This window comes from Hibiscus syriacus, unplaced genomic scaffold (assembly GCF_006381635.1).
Source record: "Hibiscus syriacus cultivar Baekdansim isolate YM2019G1 unplaced genomic scaffold, ASM638163v2 tig00000910_pilon, whole genome shotgun sequence".
Taxonomy (NCBI): Eukaryota; Viridiplantae; Streptophyta; class Magnoliopsida; order Malvales; family Malvaceae; genus Hibiscus; species Hibiscus syriacus.
This window is the reverse complement of record NW_024061831.1, coordinates 53,307-72,966: the sequence shown is the minus strand read 5'-3', so window position 1 is coordinate 72,966 and position 19,660 is coordinate 53,307. Positions and strand designations below refer to the sequence as shown.

The following is a 19,660-nucleotide window of genomic DNA, read 5'->3' as shown; positions in this document are numbered from 1 at the left end:
GAATTTCATATACATATTGTACTTCTATTCCATTCAATTTGGTCTTCGTGGTTGATTTGTCGAATAAACATCCAATTCATAGTACTGAATGCGATCTAGAGTTGAGCTGAGCTGAATACTTCCAAAATTATCATCGAGTCAAACTTGAGTAGACGAACACATATTCAAGTAATATCTATGCAGTTCAGGTACTGACATATCATTGAGGTTGATCAGCTTACTTAAGTTGTTTTCCGTAACTTTTAAGGGTTCTACAACACCCATATTTACTTGGATTCCTTAATTAATCCAAAACATTTATTTAGTCTAGGCCATAAGAGTATTTTGGTCATTTTGGTGTTCAGTTTTATTTCATTCATTTCAGAGCTCGAGGATATCCAATTATTCCTGAGCTTGGTGATATTATTGGGTCATTTATATTTCAGGGTATTCTGGTCATTTTACAAATCTAGTGTATTTCAATCTCTTCCTTCCAAACGATCTTATTATTTAATTCAAACGTGTCATCTTTTCCAGACCTTTCGAACAATTCTGACAAAAGAGCACCCTCAATAATTTATTCTTAATTCAGAGATTTCAGGTCAATTGCCTTCTCAGAAGTTACAAACAGATTATCAGGAATATTCCGTACAAAGACAAGATCTTAACAATTAAATCTATAATTTATCGGGTTAAATACGAAATCTCAGGGTGTTTTCTCATTTATGGTCAACTCGGACTATTTTTATCTCTCAAGGTCATTTTCGTAATTTCTTAACCGAATAATTTCGGTATTAACTCTTAACGAAAATAATTATAATATTGAGATCTTATGGTTAATTTTTTTCCCGAATATTTTCTGATCTTGAAATGATTCCTTAACAGACTCCTAGAATATTGCCCAAACCATCTTGGGGTTAAAAATCGTTTATTCAAATTTTCTAAGCAAAACTAGCATTTCTTATGCACATCAGTAGTTTCATCAGATCAATGTCTTTAAAAATCATTTATTCAACTTTCATGGTCAAATCTTATCTTTTTACAACATAAGAGTATTTTCGTAATTTTACCCTACCAGAGTATTCTCATACTTTCTCATCCAAGTACCTTTAATATTTAACCTTTGATGAAATAAATTATAAGTTACATATCCAGGCTAATTCCTTTATCACTGATCACAGAACTCGTAATTTAATTCTAAAAATCCCTCAATTTCTTATATCAATCATCCGAGCCGTATTCATTTACCGAAATTTTACCGCATCCATATCGAGTGTATTAATTAATTAAAAACCCAAAAGTGACCAAGCATGTTCAATCATGCATTTTCCAATATCAACATGTTCCACAAATCATAAAAAAGTAGTAAAGTATTACCTTGATTTCCGTGCAATACTGATCGGCCATTAATTTCCATTCTTACTTCCTCGATCCTTAATTCAACTTCCAATAATTTCTCAAATAAATAACAATATAATTTTCATAAAACAACGGGGCTTAATTCTAAAAAACGGATCAAATCGGATGATAAATCAGTGAAAAACAACTTATCAGATTCAAATTTGGCGAAACGTACCCCAAAAACGGATTCAGTACGTTAAAAAACATCAGGATAGGTATACCCGGAAAAAAGTCAACGGTCGTTAAATGCCCGGTCAACACCGGTCAAAGTTCTGGTCAATTGTGGTCAACGGAAGTCAACGTCGGTTAACGATCAACGCAGTCAACGGGTTGGGTCGGTCGGTCGGTCGGTTGGTCGGATCGGATCAATCAAACCGATTTTTTTCTTTTTTTTCATGTTACCTGCGCAGAACTATCCCCACGCGCAGGGGGTGGCGCGTGTGGCATCCTCGAAGCCCCTAAAAATCCTGAAAAAAAAATTTAACAATTATTTTATGGCATTTTGAGACACTTACCAAGCTCGGTTCACAATTTTGAATGGTGGAGAGCTCGATTCCGAAACGTTGGAAACTTTGACTTTCTCACCCCTCCACGCGCCGGCGACGACGAAGACACAGAGATCACCGGTGGACTTGGAACGATGCAAGGAACACGATGGTGTGGGAGGTGTCAAAAACAAGTGGTCGGATCGAATTGAATCGACGGAAAACCAACAAAAATTAAGTTAAAACCGACGATACTTCCGATTGAAATTAACGATGAACGACGTCGATTCACGACGAGAGGCTTGAGGGGATTTGTTCATCGGTCGACAACGAACACGATGATGGTTTTGGTTCGTCGAACGGAGGCCGGACGACGAGTGGATCGGAGATCAAAGTCGTTGATCGGGGGAGAGGAAAAATGAGAATTTTCTGCAGAAATTCATGGGAAGAGAGTTATAATTGTCTCAAAAATAAAAATGGTTAAACTATGTGTTTAGCCACTAAATTTCCTGCACTTTATAAAACGATCTACCAACTTTGAAAATTTTCAATTTAATCCTCAATTTTCTTCCCAAAATACCAATTAAATCCACCACTTTATAATTCTAAAATTTTGCCCCTAAATTGGGGTGTTACAAAATTCTTGAGAACACTCTCTCCCAAAGAGAAAATTACAAATTCGTAAACTTTACAGAAAAACCTCACTAGGCAAGATGTTTGCACAATTTTATAACAAGAAAAGAACACTCAAGAATAAATACAATTGAGCACAAATGGTGTTCTTGAAAGCAAAATGAATATTGAATGGAAATAGGCTTGAAATGCTCAAACAATAAGTTTAAGGCTTTCTCTTTTGATTCTCTCTCAATTCTTGTTGATCAATGGTTTCCGAACTTGTTTAAATACACCTTGGATTAATTCTGAACATTAGGGATCATTGGTGAAGTCAATAAAGCCGTTGTTGTATGCTTTCCATTTAAAAAAATTGTTGGGAGCGTAGGGGTATCGGTACACCTTTAAAGGGTATCGGTACACCAGTGTAAAATTTAAATATTTCGCCCGTTTTTTGACCGAGTGTATTGGTACACCTATGACATTCGATGTTTCTTGGAGCCAAATTTGACATGAGGGGTATCAGTACATTCGGCTATGTATCGGTACCCTTATTACATTCGAAATTCAGGGGTATCGGTACATTCAAAGAGTGTATCGGTACCTCCCTATATAAAACTTATTTTTGGCTCGATTATGGTTCAAAATACTTTGTAGAAATTGTTTCAAAAATATTTTAAGATTGAAACAAAATTTTACACTTAAGTAAGGCGTAAAATTGACATTTGAAAACTTGGAGCAATATTTTTTATATTCGATTAATTTAATCGAATATTATTTTGAAATATAAAATCTTAAAATTCATTTACACTTTATTTGTTATATCGGAATATCAAAATGTTTTCAACAATCTCCCCTTTTTGGTATAACAAAACAATTTAATAATTTTAAGATTTTCTTTTTGAAAAATCATTTTTGAAATCGATTTTGAAAAATTACTCCTCTTACTATATTATTCTCCCTTTTTTTAAATCAAAAAGACTCTATGGAAACGTTTTAAACAAGTTTTTAAGGAAAATAGCCAATTGATTTATATAGATATAGTGATTTAGCTGCTAAGATCACAATCAAGAGAATTGTTAGCCATTAGTCCATAAACAATATTCATAAACAATGTGTAAATTGGGAATTGGTCATTTGATATCTAATATGTAAATGATGCAATAATTATGACAAATCAATCTAAGTGCAAATAACTAATAATCATTCAAAATCAAACAAAGTCAAACAAATCCAATAAACATTCAAGTTTAATTATCCCAACACATCAAAATGTTTTAACAATGTTTAAGTCCAACATTCAACCAAGAAAACAAGCAAGAAAAGGTTTAGTCATCCATCAGTGGGTCAAGAGGAGGAAAATGTGCTCGTAGAGCAGCCATGTCGAGTTTGAGTGCATTGAGTCTTTCGTCCATAGCAATGAGTCGATGATTTATTGCTTCGTTGTTAGCTCGCATCTCTCGTTGATTCTCCAATTTTAGAGCCCCATTGCAGTTAAGTGAGACTCTATGGATGCAAACCTCATGTCAAATGTCTCCATGAATGAACGAAAATATGGAGGCATCTGACTCTCTTGCTGGACCAGCTCATCTTCGGCTAGGTTAACGGAATCATCGACATCCCGAAAAAGATCTTCAAGTTCTGGATCATCAGCAGCTGGTGTCGGAACAACTCGTGAAGAGCTAGCGCCCGGTGTTTTCTTGGTTGATCGAACCCATTGATCTTTATCCCCACTCCATCCCGATTTACGCAAATATTTTAGATTAATTTGGTTTTTAATAAGGATGACTACATCAAGTTGTACCCTAAGCTTGACTTTGATAAACATATTACTAATAAGATAACCGTAAACTAAGGTTTCTACGTGTTTAGAAGGAACGTTGTATACGGTTTCAACTAGTTCAGCAAAAATAATTTGTGGCAAGTTTATTTTCTTATTATACTGGATACAATGTATCCACCATAAATCTAAAGCTCTAAGGGTGGATTATTTGCCTCTGGATGGTCTAAACCACCAAGATATGATCAGATGAAGAAAACGATCGTGGTGATCTGACAACGTACTCGCACTAGCCTTGGCTCTATAGGAGTAGCCACAATTTCCCTCTCGTTATCTAAGCCCTCATTATCTAAACCAAAGGTTTTGGCGATTGAGTCTGAGTCAATATGAATGTATTGGCCTAGGAGATAAGACCAAACACTAACAGTGGCAGTTTGAGACTCATTTTGGACATAAACCACAATATAATAGAAAATACGGACGAGTTGGTGATAAACAACAGGTGTAAGCTGAAATAGTTTATCAAATTTCCAAGATTGAAGGGTAGGAAGATATTTAAATTTCATATCAATCACGGCTTGAAGTGAAGGGATACGTTCTTCCCGAATGTTATAAGACTCAAATAGGTTAATAAACCTAGTGTAGAGATTTTCCCAATGGACAGGTTCGTTAAAACAAGAATTTCATATAGTCATTTTGGGTTTAGTTGGGTTTGGATTGGGAGGTGGAATAGGAGGTCAGTTTGGAGGTTGGTTTGACCGACTAGACGAAGTCCTAGGTCGTTTGGAATGAGATTGGTTTAAATCAGAATGGGATAAGGATACTTGCAACTTGAAAACACGTGTAAGCAACAATATCAATCCCAAAACTCAATATGAGTCCTCAATATTAAAGGTTCTCTAAAACTAATCCTAATGGGCAATTTTGAAAACTATTTGAAAAACTAAGTTTGAAAAATCATTATATGTATAGCTTTCATTAAAACAACATAATTAAATCAAAAACAACAATTTTAAAATAAAATCATTTTGAAAATTTTGAAAATTTTGAAAATTTTTAAAAAAATTGAAAAATTTTGTGTTTTTGATGAAATTTGTTGTAGATTCTAGTATAAAATCATAATACAAGCAATGCTCGATCACTAATTCAAACTAGAACTAATTAAAACTAGTCCTATGTTAAAAAATCAATAAAATAGTTTTAGAAAAGTTTACCTTGAAAAATTGAAGATTGAGTGGAATGTTGAGTTGTTTGCACGATTTTGATGATTGTATCAGGTTTAGAAGTTGAAAATCGAGTGAAATCTGACTTAAATTTGTTGATTTAAGCAAAAATGGAGATTGGGTGAGAGAGAGGGACGAACGGCGAGGTGCTTTAGGTTTAGGAATTTTAACAAAATGAAGAAATTAGGGATTTAAACCCTTATTACATTCGAAATTTAGGGGTATCGGTACATTCAAAGAGTGTATCGGTACCTCCCTATATAAAACTTATTTTTGGCTTGATTATGGTTCGAAATACTTTGTAAAAATTGTTTTAAAAATATTTTAAGATTGAAACACAATTTTACACTTAAGTAAGGAGTAAAATTGACATTTGAAAACTTGGAGCAATATTTTTTATATTCGATTAATTTAATCGAATATTATTTTTAAAATATAAAATCTTAAAATTCATTTACACTTTATTTGTTACATCGGAACATCAAAATATTTTCAACAGTGACAAAATGTTGTACCTTTGCTAGGGATTCATCGCATCTCGTAGATTCTAGAGAATTTTCCTATAAGAACATCTTCGAAGAAAGAGTCTCAAACACTCAATATTCTTCGAGAACTCTCAGAAAAATATTACCAAAAGAATGATCTAGAAGATCTAATCTTAAAAAGCCGTAACCAGTTGATATGATTTCTAGCAAATTCACGTAACCTATCAGAGTTAAAGTTTATCATCAGTTGATCATATTCATCTAGTATGTTAGTCTACTATAAACTATAATAACTTTACACCTAACACCAAATTTAAGAGTCGTTAAAAAATTATTTGACCAACGTTAAAAGAAATAATAATATCATCGATTGTGACTTTTCGCTCAAACCGAAAAGAGTAAACTGCCCTCATAACCCATACTAATACTCGGTCTTTTCTTATCTGAGAGGAATATTGCCTTGTGCATACCAAGCCCTTATGACCACGGCTTTCAATATTTAAATGAATCATGCATTACCGTAATTTGGACCGTTTGTGATGAAAATTCAAGAAAATTACACCAACGAATTTGAGAAAGGTATAGGAGAATGTTGATCCGTGACTGGTCTCAGCCTAGATTTTTTTACTTTTTGCATTTAAGAATCAATTAGTTTTATATTTTATCAATGAAATCTACGAAAAGATATGATAGATATGTACAATATCAAAACAAAATTATATATTCATCGTTATGATACTAACTGAATTTCCCTTAAAGTATTAAAGTTTGATCATATCAACCCATTTGAGATTTTCCATCTCGAGTTTCAACTTTTCTAAAATACGAAATTTCTATCATAATAAGAGGAAAAATTCACCCATGAACAGGGAAGTATTATTTTTTAGAGAAAATCGCCTCAGTGACCAAAAAAAAAGTTATAATATACGATTTTAACCAACTTTTTTTGGATTTGCCAAAATGACCAACAAAATCGCAACGCGAAATAAAAATCGCAACGCGATCCCCAGAATCGCAAATCAGTTTCCAGAATCGCAAATCAGTTTCCAAAATCGCAACGCGATTCTTGAAAATCGCGATGCGATAGTACAAATTCGCATTGCGATTTTCAAAAATCGCAACGCGAATATGAAAATTGCAACGCGAACACATAAATCGCAACGCGTATCCGTAAATCGCAACGTGTATCCGTAAATCGCAACGCGTATGGGTAAATCGCAATGCGTATCCGTATATCGCAACGCGTATCCGTAAATCGCAACGATAATACATAAAATCGCAACGCGTATCCGTAAATCGCAACGCGATATTTAAAGCGCCATTATAATCGCTACGCGTATTTTATTTTCAAATTACAAAAAGAATATTAAGACAAAAATCCCGTAATCGCAACTCATAACCTAAAACCTAAAATCACAACTCAGTCCCATCTCCATCTCTCACTCTCTACGGCGAAGAAATCCGTCCCCATCTCCGAAGATTTCCGTCCCCATCTCCGGCGAAATCCCTCACAACCATTCACGGTCAGAAATCCCTCACAATATTCAGAAATGGAAAATCAACCTCCGAGGGTTAGTTTTTTTAATTATTTTTATTTTGAAATGTTTGCATTATTGTAGGTTTTTCATATTGAAACTGATGATAAGTTTACTGGTCATTTCAATAATAGATTAACCATTTCACTTAGATTTCATTTCGCGTTACGATTCTGTCGTTGCGATTTTCATTTCGCGTTGCTATTCTCTCGTTGCGATTTTCAAGTTAGTATTTGTCTTTGTCTTTGTTCTGTCTTTTGGTTGAAGTAATGCAATCCATTCAAGTTTCAATTTGCAGAAGAGTCGCAACGAGATAAATGAAAATCGCAACGAGAGAATGACTGTCGCAACGAGAGAATCGCAACGCGAAATGAAAATCGCAACGAGAGAATCGCAACGCGAAACCAAAATCGCATTACGATTTTCATTTCGCGTTGCGATTCTCTCGTTGCGATTTTCATTTCGCGTTGCGATTCTCTCGTTGCGATTGTCATCTCGCGTTGCGATTCTCTCGTTGCGATTTTCATTTCAACCAAAAGACAAAACAGTGTTGCAAATTTTAGTTTCAAGAATAAACTACTACTTTTTATGTTTATTGTTTTGGTATATCTTCACAGTGTAGTTTTTGGTATATCTAACTTGGTATGTTTATTGTTTTTGTAGAAATTTTTTTCGGCTCAATTGACCTTGAGAAATAAAGTCAGCCTGGCCACTACAATTGCAAAGAAGCTTTCACCTGCTCAAAGACAATTGTTTGAGGAAACCTGCTTCGGGCCATGGCTGAGAGTACAGCATCCGGGTGGAGATGCTAATTTGACCCATTTGTGGCTTCAGACCATGACATCAAATCTACCCGACAGTATACAACGTGGTGAGGAAGAGATATGGTTTCATTTTCCACCAGCGTATACTTGCTTTGGGCGGAAGGAGTTCTGCTTAATCACTGGTCTACGATTCGGACACGATGATGTAGGCCGGTACACTCGTCATATCGCCCGCCCATCATGGTTATCCCGGGTTTTTCCGGATGAGTCAATGGAGAAGCCGAACCTACATGTCGACGACCTGAAGAAATTATTTAATAAGAAAGCTGGTTTCACTCGGATGGAAGACGTCGATGTTGTCCGAGTATGCCTTCTACTACTTGTGTATGCCGGCTTTTAGGCAGAGAGGCCAGACAACCTATTCATCGGGAGCTAATAATATTGGTAGAGGACCTGAATGCATGGAATCTGTTTCCGTGGGGTTCGTATATATGGAAAGCTACCTGGACTAAGTTGTCGTCTGCCTTTGATGACCGCAAAAGTTTGCGGGGCGATGGGTCCAAATACACTTTGTCAGGCTTTGTTTGGGCCTTTAAGGTAAGAATTTCTATATAATGTTTCTAAAATTATAATTAATTATTTAACAATTACTAATTTTGTTATTATATTGTTTGTAGATTTGGATATTCGAGGCTTTCCCCAGCATGCGTACATATGCAATAAAAACGTCAAATGATATTCCCAGGGCTATTTCCTGGAAGAGGAAAACTCTGTTGGATTGGGAAGACTTAATACCATATGCCACAATAAATAATGTAAGTTAACACAAATACTTTCATATAATATATAAACAAGTTATTAATAGTAGACGTTTAACTTTGTTTGAGTTTTTATATTTTAGGAGGCCAACATTCCATTACAAAGACTGTCACCCACGGAGGAAGAGCTTGCCACTGATTGGTGGCAAGCTAGTCAGAGTTTTTTTGATGGCACGGATGATGAGCAGCATCCACTTCCTCCAATTCGAGAGCCATCACCTCACCTAGAGCCATCACCCGATCGTGACGACTATACACCTCTAGAACGAGAGCCATCACCTATCTCGTCACATCATCGAGCCTCTTCTCCACCATCACCTCATGATAGGCGACCGGCAAAGATGCCACGACTCCTATCTCCCTGTTCTCCACCTCCACCTCAACGGGATGAGTCAAGGGAGTTACGTGATGAGGTCAATGCCTTGCGTGAGGAGATCGGTACTCTACGCGATAACGATGGTGCATGGCGTGTGGAGGTGTCAACTTTACGTGGTGAGGTTGCCGCTCTACGTGAGATGATAGTATCGTTGCAGAATGAGGTTCATACTCTACGCAACGAGGTAAGTTTAAGATTTTCCATATTTAACTTAATGATAAATTTACTCGTAATTTCACTTAGATTAGCCATTTCACTTAGATTGCTTAGTAAATTTGTTCGGTTGCTGCCAATTCTGCTAAACTGTGTATTCTTTAACACTGTGAAATAGTATTTGTCTTTGTTTTGTCTTTTGGTTGAAAGTAAATTTGTTCGGTTGCTGCCAATTCTGCTAAACTGTGTATTCTTTAACACTGTGAAATATATTTGTCTTTGTTTTGTCTTTTGGTTGAAAGTAAATTTGTTCGGTTGCTGCCAATTCTGCTAAACTGTGTATTCTTTAACACTGTGAAATAGTATTTGTCTTTGTTTTGTCTTTTGGTTGAAAGTAAATTTATCCATTCAAGTTTCAATTTGCAGAAGAATTTATAGTTTACTTTCGCAACACGAAACTTAAAATCGCAACGCGAAACCAAAATCGCAACGCGAAATGAAAATCGCAACGACAGAATCGCAACGCGAAACCAAAATCGCAACGACAAGATCGCAACGCGAAACCAAAATCGCATTGCGATTTTCATTTCGCGTTGCGATTCTTTCGTTGCGATTTTCATTTCGCATTGCGATTCTGTCGTTGCGATTTTCATTTCGCGTTGCGATTTTGGTTTCTCGTTGCGATTTTAAGTTTCGTGTTGCGAAAGTAAACTATTTCTTCTTCTGCAAATTGAAACTTGAATGGATTGCATTACTTCAACCAATAGACAAATCAAAGACAAATACTAACTTCAGGGTATTAGTTTGAAACATATTTTTCTTTGTTATCTGATGCATTTTGTGAACTATGATAGAATAATGACTTGGGTGAATACAATGCAAGTTTGAAACATATTTGTCTTTGTTTTCACTGTTTAAATATCATGTCTGTTTATTTACTGATTTTTGTATTTAATTATTTAACGGCCCGATAGAGTGGATGCTTTACGTCGGGTTATGCTTGCACGACGGAGTTCACGCATCAGACAGCGTGCACGTGCTATTAAGTCTCCGTACACCCCAATAGTGCGAAGACACCGCAAGAAGAAGCCCGACTCGCCTGTCATCCCTCAAGAGTCCACTCCTATCGTTGAAGAGGCCCCCATATCATTCCTCGAGAGTCCCCTCCCACCGTTCAAGAGGCAACTGTCATCGTTGAAGAGGTCCCTCCCACCATTCCAGAGCCCGATTCACATGGGGTAATATATCGAAGTATTGAGAAACCCCCACCGGTTCCGGACATGATGGATGAGAGTTGGCTCTCGTATGAGTTACCGGCCAGTACCATACCGGTATCTGAAGAGGAGAGGGAACAACTACCGGACACAATTTTGGATAACACCCTTTGGGCTAAGACCGCAGTTGATTTTTATCTACATGAGCGGAGCAAGGGGTGTTTCACTGACATATGCAAGCTCACCGATGATATCTTTTGTTGCTTGAACGGCCTTGGTGGGGCGTATTATTAGGGGTCGAAGACAATGGCTATTTCGATGGGGGGGTAAGTCTTATATTTTTCTTATATTTCAATTTGATTAATTTTTTTTTAAATTTATGTAAGTCACTAATATATGTCTTTTTTTGTAAAACAGCATATCGATGCGTGGGTGACACGTCTTCTAATAATAAGAAAACTTAAGAAAAATAAAAATATACGATATACAATAATGCCGACGTCTTTTCACGCCGTTCACTTGAAGAATGCACGAGATGAATCATTTGATTTGGGCAATGGACAAGCTAAACTTTATCCTGCATGGTGGGAGGTCGATAAGGTTAGTATTTATTTTAGATTGAGTTTAAAGGTTTTATGAAATAAGTGCGCAAATGAATGAATTATTACTTATGATTGCAGGTGTTTATCCCTGTTTTGGAACGTAAACATTGGATTCTCGTCGAGCTTCAGCTCCCATCCCTTAAGACAATAGTGTATGACAGCATGATAAATTACATATCATTGGATGATTTAAGAGATGTTATTAAGGGATGGAGCTCTCATTTGGCTAAATTCTTGGATGCGATCAATTATTGGACTCGTTCTGGAAATAAGAAGCCAAAGAAGCTCAATATTACAGTTATTAGAGACGAGACCGCGCCACAACAAACGAGCGGAGCCAGAGGAGATTGTGGTCCTCTCGTATGCTTGGCGTTGGAGCGTTTGACGACGGGAAGCATCAAGTATCTACCTCCCACCGATAGAGATAAAGCTGCAGTAGGCTTGTGGTTTCGGCATTATATGGCTAAATCGATATATACGAGACGCTGCCTACCTGCATCCGCGTTATAAAAATGTCCATAAACAATTGGTAAGTTTATATACTTATAAATGAAAATGTTTGGTTAAGTAATTAGAATTCAATAATTTGCGTAGAAAGTGTTGTTTGAACAAATGTTTGGTTTCTGCAGGTTAATCTCAGAAGTGAACTGCGTGAAAATGATGTCGAGCTGCAAAAGTTGATTCAATAGTTTAATTGATTGTTTTTTGATTGTTTAATTGATTTGTAAAAGTTGATTCAATTTTTGATTGTTTAATTGATTTGTAAAAGATGATTTGTAAAAGTTGATTTGTGTAATTGATGCGAACATAATTCTTATTTGTGCTTGTTTAATTGATTGAAATGTAATGGTTGATTTTGTTGATTTCAATCTGCATTATGTTGAAGGCAAAAATGACTATCGCAATGCGAAATGAAAATCGCAATGCGAAATGAAAATCACAACGAGAGAATCGCAATGCGAAATGAAAATCGCAATGCGGAAATGAAAATCGCAATGCGTTTATAATTTCGCATTGCGATTATCTCGTTGCGATTTTCATTTCGCATTGCGATTTTCATTTCGCATTGCGATTCTTTCGTTGCGATTTTCATTTCGCATTGCGATTTTCATTTCGCATTGCGATTTTCATTTCGTATTGCGATTTTAATTTCGCATTGCGATTTTCATTTCGCATTGCGATTCTCTCGTTGCGATTTTCATTTCGCATTGCGATTTTCATTTCGCATTGCGATTCTCTCGTTGCGATTTTCATTTCCGCATTGCGATTTTCATGTTGGGATTTTCATTTCGCGTTGCGATTGTATTTTCCGTGTTGCGATAGTCAAATGCATGCCTAATAGTGATAACAACTGAATAACAAGAGTTGGTTAAGTCAAAATGGTTGGCCTGAGTCATTAATTCAACTGAAAATGTTAAAAGTTCACACATAAAATCCACATAATACAACGTTTGCATATGAGCTTTTGATGGCAACGTTTACATAATACACATAAAATGTTAAATGTTAAAACGTTTACATAATACAACTGAATAACAACGTTTACATAATACAAAGTTCACACCATATGAGCTTTGGATTTTGATGAGGATCCATATTTTGGTAGAGGAAAAGATGATTTTGATGGCACTGGTGATCCACATGTCAACCTTGTATGACCACTTTCCTTGCACCGACTACATGTCGATCTCTTCTTCTCTTCACCCTTAGACGGTATACGATCGTGACTTTTTGGTCGGCCAGGTAGCCTTCTGTCCATGGCTGGTGGCAAAACTGTTTGTAAGTCATCTGGTATGTCCCACTCAGAAGGATGTGGAATAGGGTAGACAATCTCGGCATAAGTCTGTCGATAAACTTCTGTAGTGTAGCAATCCATAGCGTATGCGCTTGAATCATCTTGGTTTAAATGAAGAGCAACTTTTATAACATGGCCACACGGATAACCAGATGTTTGCCATTTCATACAACTACACGTCTTTGCATTTAGATCGACTAGCCCATTTAAGTTATTATCCAGTACTTGAAACAAAGTGTTTGAACATGGTTCAACTCTCCATGACGTTGACTTCACAACACGTTTCGTTATCTTTTTTTCAGTCCATGGTGTAACACGATGTTCCAATGTTCCTGTAAATTTAAATAAACAATACTTAGTAAAATATAAATATGATAAGTTACGAATTCAAAGAAATAATACCTGCATGGTTTCTTTTCTTGTAGTACCACTGTTGAATAGAGGCTCGAAAAAACTCCATTAACATAGTAATGGGTAATTTCCGGGAATGACGACTTAGAGCGTTGATTGATTCTGCACTATTAGACGTCATGAAACCATATCTTGCTCCAAGTTGATGTACTCTTGACCATCTTTCAAACCCGACATCTTCTAGTGTTTGAGCACACTGAGGCAAAACACGTCTTAAACAATTTATATGCTTATTGAAATCCACTTCCCGATAAGCTTTTACAGCCTTCCAGTATGTCCATTTGTGCTTTTTTATACCAGCAGACCTTGATTTTAGATTTCTATACAAATGAACACCACAAAGTCCATGAAAAGCATCTGGGAAACACCTTCTAACAGCTTTGTCAATTGAGTTTGCCCTATCGGATATGATTGTCAGATTGCTAATAGGACCTATGCAATCCCTAAGATGCCCCATAAACCATGTCCATGAATCAGAGGTTTCAGATTTGCCAACCCCGTAAGCTATTGGCAATATCCCATTGTTAGCATCCATGGCTACTGCTAATAAGTTTACTCCAAGGTATCGACCTTTCAAATGTGCTCCGTCAACTATAATAACTGGGCGCATGCAAGTAATAAACGAACGAATCTACAAAATAATATACACAAGAAATATAATCATTTAAATGTGAAATGCATGTAACTAACAAAAATGAGTCAACAAAATTATATTGATTTACTAACCGTAGCACCAATGGCGATAAACAGCAACTCAAAGCGTCCATCTCTATCTGTTTTGATATGAGTTACCGACCCAGGATTTTTCAGCTTTAAATTGTGACAATAAGCCGGCAGTTGGGCAAACGATGCTTCTGGCGACCCCCTCAACAATTCCAAGGCATAACATTTGGCTCTCCAAGCTTGAGAATATGATATACTAATCTTGAACCGAGCATTCATGTCAGTCATAATTTCATGTCCCCGATATACCCTGCCATTCAAAAACATTAACTCAGCCAGAAAACCACCCAACACCTTTTTGTTTGCCTGTCTATGGTGAGGAAAACTTGGGTTCTTGAACATGTATGTTTATCAATAAAAGTCCTAACTTGAAACATTTTGCAATCTTTTATTCTCTTTGCAATCATACGCCACGTACAGTTTTTGTCAATCATACACCTTGTTTCGAAACGATCTTTGCTTGATTTGTTAACTTTTAGTTGATAGCCATCTTCCACACATTTCGTATATAAAGCTATCTTCAAGTCTTCCTTTGTATCAAAACAATCATCTTTCTTGATACGAATAACTTTTGTGTAACAATCAACTGCTTTCTTTATCAACTCTTCTTCTGGTATCTGAAGTAATTCTGGCATATTCCAGTTATACGCCCGTGGCATTTTCTTTTCTTCGGGGACTTTTTCTTCTTCTTTTTCTTCTTCAGGATTATATGAATTACAGAATGGATGTTCAACATGTTCATTCACAGTCGTAACTTCCTCCTCATTATCATCAACATTACATTCTTCGGCAACGGCTGTTTCATCATCAAAATTCGGGTATTGACCAATATCAATATCATTACACGCATGGTCTGTTTCTTCTTCTGAAACATCATCAAAATCCGTGTATTGACCAATATCAAAGTCCGGATATTGACCAAGACCAAATTTCGAATACTGACTAGTAATCACAATTTTTTCTGTTGGCTCATCATCGTCTAACTGGTCAATACGAAAACCGGAATTTGGTGCTGAAAGTTGATTGGGATTTGGATTAGAGAAAGGTTGTGGGTTTTGAGAAAAACTTAGTTGATTACTACCCGCTACTGACCCAACAATACTACTTCTAGGTTCAACAACATACAATGTAACATCATCTTGTGAAACACTAATGTAAGCAATGAATCGTTCAACATCTTCATTGTCGGTTAACAATAAACTTTACCATTTCTCTGATAAGATAGCCTAAATCCACTTAGGGGCTCTAAATTCAATTTATTTGAAACACGTAGCATTAGAGTTTCATAAGTTAACTTTTGTAAAGACAATTTTAGTTGAAGATTTATGGGTAAAGGCATATATTGTAAAACACCATTAACATTATCCCATGACCCTCCAAAACACAAATCTATCCAAACATGATCAACATTAGATGATTTCATGGTTGTAACTAAACAAACGAGATGCGAAACTAAGACCTGTTGCCGGATGGGGAAGGATGTCGTTGGATATAGGAACGGATGTCGCCGGAGAGAGTGATAGATGGAGATGGAATGAGTTGCGATTTAGGGATTTAGTTTATGATTTCAGTGTTATATACCCAAAATTTCAGTGTTGTGATTTACAGATTCTCGTTGCGATTTACGGATTATCGTTGCGATTTACAGATTCTCGTTGCGATTTACGGATTATCGTTGCGATTTACGGATACGCGTTGCGATTTACGGATTATCGTTGCGATTTACGGATACGCGTTGCGATTTACGGATACGCATTGCGATTTACGGATACGCGTTGCGATTTACGGATACACGTTGCGGTTTACGGATACGCGTTGCGATTTACGGATACGCGTTGCGATATACGGATACGCATTGCGATTTACCCATACGCGTTGCGATTTACGGATACACGTTGCGATTTACGGATACGCGTTGCGATTTATGTGTTCGCGTTGCGATTTTCATATTCGCGTTGCGATTATGGAAAATCGCAATGCGAATTTGTACTATCGCATCGCGATTTTCAAGAATCGCGTTGCGATTCTGGAAACTGATTTGCGATTCTGGGGATCGCGTTGCGATTTTTATTTCGCGTTGCGATTTTGTTGGTCATTTTGGCAAATCCAAAAAAAGTTGGTTAAAATCGTATATTATAACTTTTTTTTGGTCACTGAGGCGATTTTCTCTATTTTTTATCATAATCATCATATCTCTATTTGCTCTCAACTCCATTACTCTTTATCATTACTTCTCGTCCATCCACCCCACCCACCACCACCATCCGGCGGTGAACCACCACCGTACGGCTGAAAGTTATCCATCAAACATCCCATACCGTAGACCTCGTTCGTCAAAGCCCTGGCCAATCATCCCATCATATTTGCCTTGGTTTATGAACGCAAACGTAGCTGTAAATTCATGTGAAGCTTATTTCGGAAATGGGTTTACAAAGGTAGCTGATATTTTACCCGCAAAGGTCGCCTCCAGTTGGTTTCGGTGTCATTACTCGGAGACATTGAGGACTTCAATCTGTGAAGGTGGGAAGATAAGGATGGATCCTTCGAAGATTGAGATGTCGAGAGGAGGTGAAAAGCTTGAGGATGTTATTGGCAGAAGGGAAGAAGATGAACTGCCAAGGTTTAGAGATGGAGCTTTTGTGGTTGAAGGTAATCATGGAGGATTAAAGAGAAGGAACCTTGTTGGTGAAGGGTTCTTGCGTAAGTTTATACCTGTTGAAGGTGATTCAAGACATCCTATTAGGGAATCGGTTAGGTCGATTGTTGTTGTTGGTGCAAATGATTTCGATTGTGAAGAGGTTTGATTATATTTCGTTTCCAAGTTTTTGCATGTTAATGTTTAGTTAGGACTCTAAATGAATCGAATGAACATATACGAAACATAAGATTTTCTATTTATTTAATTAAATTAACAAACTTGAAAAAAAATGGTTCATTCGTTCATTTATGTTCATGAAAATTCGATAATTTATTCATTTAAATTTATTCGCATGTGTGTTTTCCATCCAACAACTTACTATTTATTTGTAGATTGAAAAAGAAAAACATTTAAATATGTGTTCATTTATGTTTGTTTATGTTCGTTTGTGTCGAACATGAATAAGCTATGTTCTTTAAGGAACTAATACGAATAAAAATTATGTTTGTTTAGTTCTTCTTGTTGATTTGTGTGGTTAAAATTAGACACACGAATATAAACATACACTTGTTCGTGTTCGATTGGCTGGTTTACATGCTTATTGTTTAGTTCTGGTTTTATGGATTCTGATGTGGGAAGCTCTGATTACAGTGGGTAGAAGAGCCTACACTTCTGGTAACAAGAGTGGAGTATGCTAACCTTTTCCACACGGTCACTGATTGGTACAGCGCGTACGTGTCTTCTAGGGTGGCCGGCTTGCCTAATCGGCCGCATTTGGTCTTTGTCGATGGCCATTCTCAGGTATACATAATCACTATTCCATGTTAGGTTTGTCATTGTTCTTCTGTTAATGTTGATCTTTTTTTCCAGACACAGTTGGACGAAACATGGAATGCATTGTTTTCGAGCCTCAGATACGCTAAAAGCTTCACTGGTCCAATGTGCTTCAGCCATGTTATTTTCTCGCCTTTGGGGTACGAGACCCCATTATTTAGAGGACTCGACGAAGAAATAGATTGCCATGGAGTTTCTGCTCATGATCTTCAGCAAAGTCCCGATTTCGACAAAACCGCTCGATTATCCGAGTTTGGAGAAATGATAAGAGCCGCTTTCGACCTTCCAGTGAACATGCATCGTGCCGGTAAGGCAGCCTCCGGTCACAATGTTCTGTTTATCCGTCGAGAAGATTATTTAGCACATCCACGCCATGAAGGTACAGTTGAAAAAAGACTCGGCAATGAACAAGAAGTGTTCGATTCACTATCGAGTTGGGCATCTAACCATGTTGAATGCAAAGTGAACCTCATCAATGGGTTGTTTGCTCATATGCCGATGAAAGAGCAGGTCCGAGTCGTTCAAGATGCTTCGGTTGTCATCGGTGCTCACGGTGCTGGTCTAACGCACCTGGTATCCGCAACACCGAACACGGTGCTTCTTGAGATCATTAGCCCGAAATTCAAACGGCCGCACTTCCAACTGATTGCGCAGTGGAAAGGGTTGGAAGCTCATGGCATTGATCTTCATGGAATATATGCTGATCCTCAACTTGTCATTAATCGGCTTGACAGGATAATGAGGACTCTTGGTTGCTAAATGATTCAAGGTCGATCCTTTCATAAATTCATATACAGATACAAAAATTAAGGTTTGATCTTTGAATTTTTTTTTTAGTTTATGCTAATTCTTATTTTGATTACATTATCAAAAAGTAAAGATGAACATCAAATTGAAGCCGAGTCGACTTACAAAATTTTGAATTAATCGAATTGATAAATCTTATTTTATAATTAAAATTCCATTTAAATGTTTTCGAGTTGTTTGAGTATAAATAAATATTTATAATGTTATGATAATGATTGATTCCAATTTAAATGTCTTTCTATAACCATATACAACATACATACATACATACATACATACATACAGGGGCAGATGCACTAAGCCCCCTATAGGGGCAAGTGCGTTTTCATTATTTAGGAAAAAAAGTGATATTTAGTATGATACGTTAAAGAAAAATGGAAAAAAAATTGCACCACATTATTTTTAAGAAAATAAAATTAAAATTTTGGACACCCGTTGTTAAATTTCTAGATCCGTCAATGCATACATATATAGCGTAGGTTTGAGGAACTATATTTAAACTTAAAAATTAATACACTAATTACAAAAAAAAAAGATTAAGTTGTTTGAGTTCTATTTTATAACTCAAATTTTATTTGATTTTTAGTCGATTTTACTCACCCTTAATCAAACGCATCGTATTTAAAGTCTAATGCATGTGGACAACACATGTGGACAGAAAAAAAATGAAGTGTCAAATTTATAAAATTATGGAATTCAGGGGTGAAAAATTGATTTATCCCCAAAGAAAAATATTCATCGCATGAGTTTCGGGTCTTCCATATCTACTCTGAGTTAGTATTAATGGATTACAATTCTTCTTATTTTACATAAAATCTGAATCTCAACACATTCCAACATTTCGCATTAAATTAAATTAAGCTCCATCATCTGGAATCTTGTCTGTTAGTTTGAGGTATGAGTTCCTTCTATTTTCGTTTTCATTTGGAATGTCAAAAACAAACATACACACATGAGGTAATTATTTCAAATCAAGACAAAAAGAGGCATGAAAACATGGTGGTTAAATATTTCAATATCCCTAC

General features: G+C 36.4%; 1 protein-coding gene across 1 annotated transcript; it reads left to right on the top strand.

Moving 5' to 3' along the window:
- The first annotated feature begins 5,590 nt into the window (after positions 1-5,590).
- LOC120115824 (beta-1,2-xylosyltransferase-like) lies at positions 5,591-18,607 on the top strand. The gene is made up of 4 exons (XM_039136426.1): positions 5,591-5,601; positions 16,515-17,154; positions 17,646-17,795; positions 17,865-18,607. The coding sequence occupies exons 1-4, from the start codon at positions 5,591-5,593 to the stop codon at positions 18,585-18,587; spliced, it is 1,524 nt and encodes a 507-aa protein (XP_038992357.1). The 3' UTR covers positions 18,588-18,607.
- Positions 18,608-19,660: the final 1,053 nt, after the last annotated feature.

Excerpts from the sequence above, each read along its gene's own strand:
- LOC120115824 (XM_039136426.1), top strand. Across the intron at positions 17,155-17,645 it reads ATGATTTCGATTGTGAAGAG|TGGGTAGAAGAGCCTACACT; the intron begins GTTTGATTATAT and ends CTCTGATTACAG. Across the intron at positions 17,796-17,864 it reads TTGTCGATGGCCATTCTCAG|ACACAGTTGGACGAAACATG; the intron begins GTATACATAATC and ends CTTTTTTTCCAG.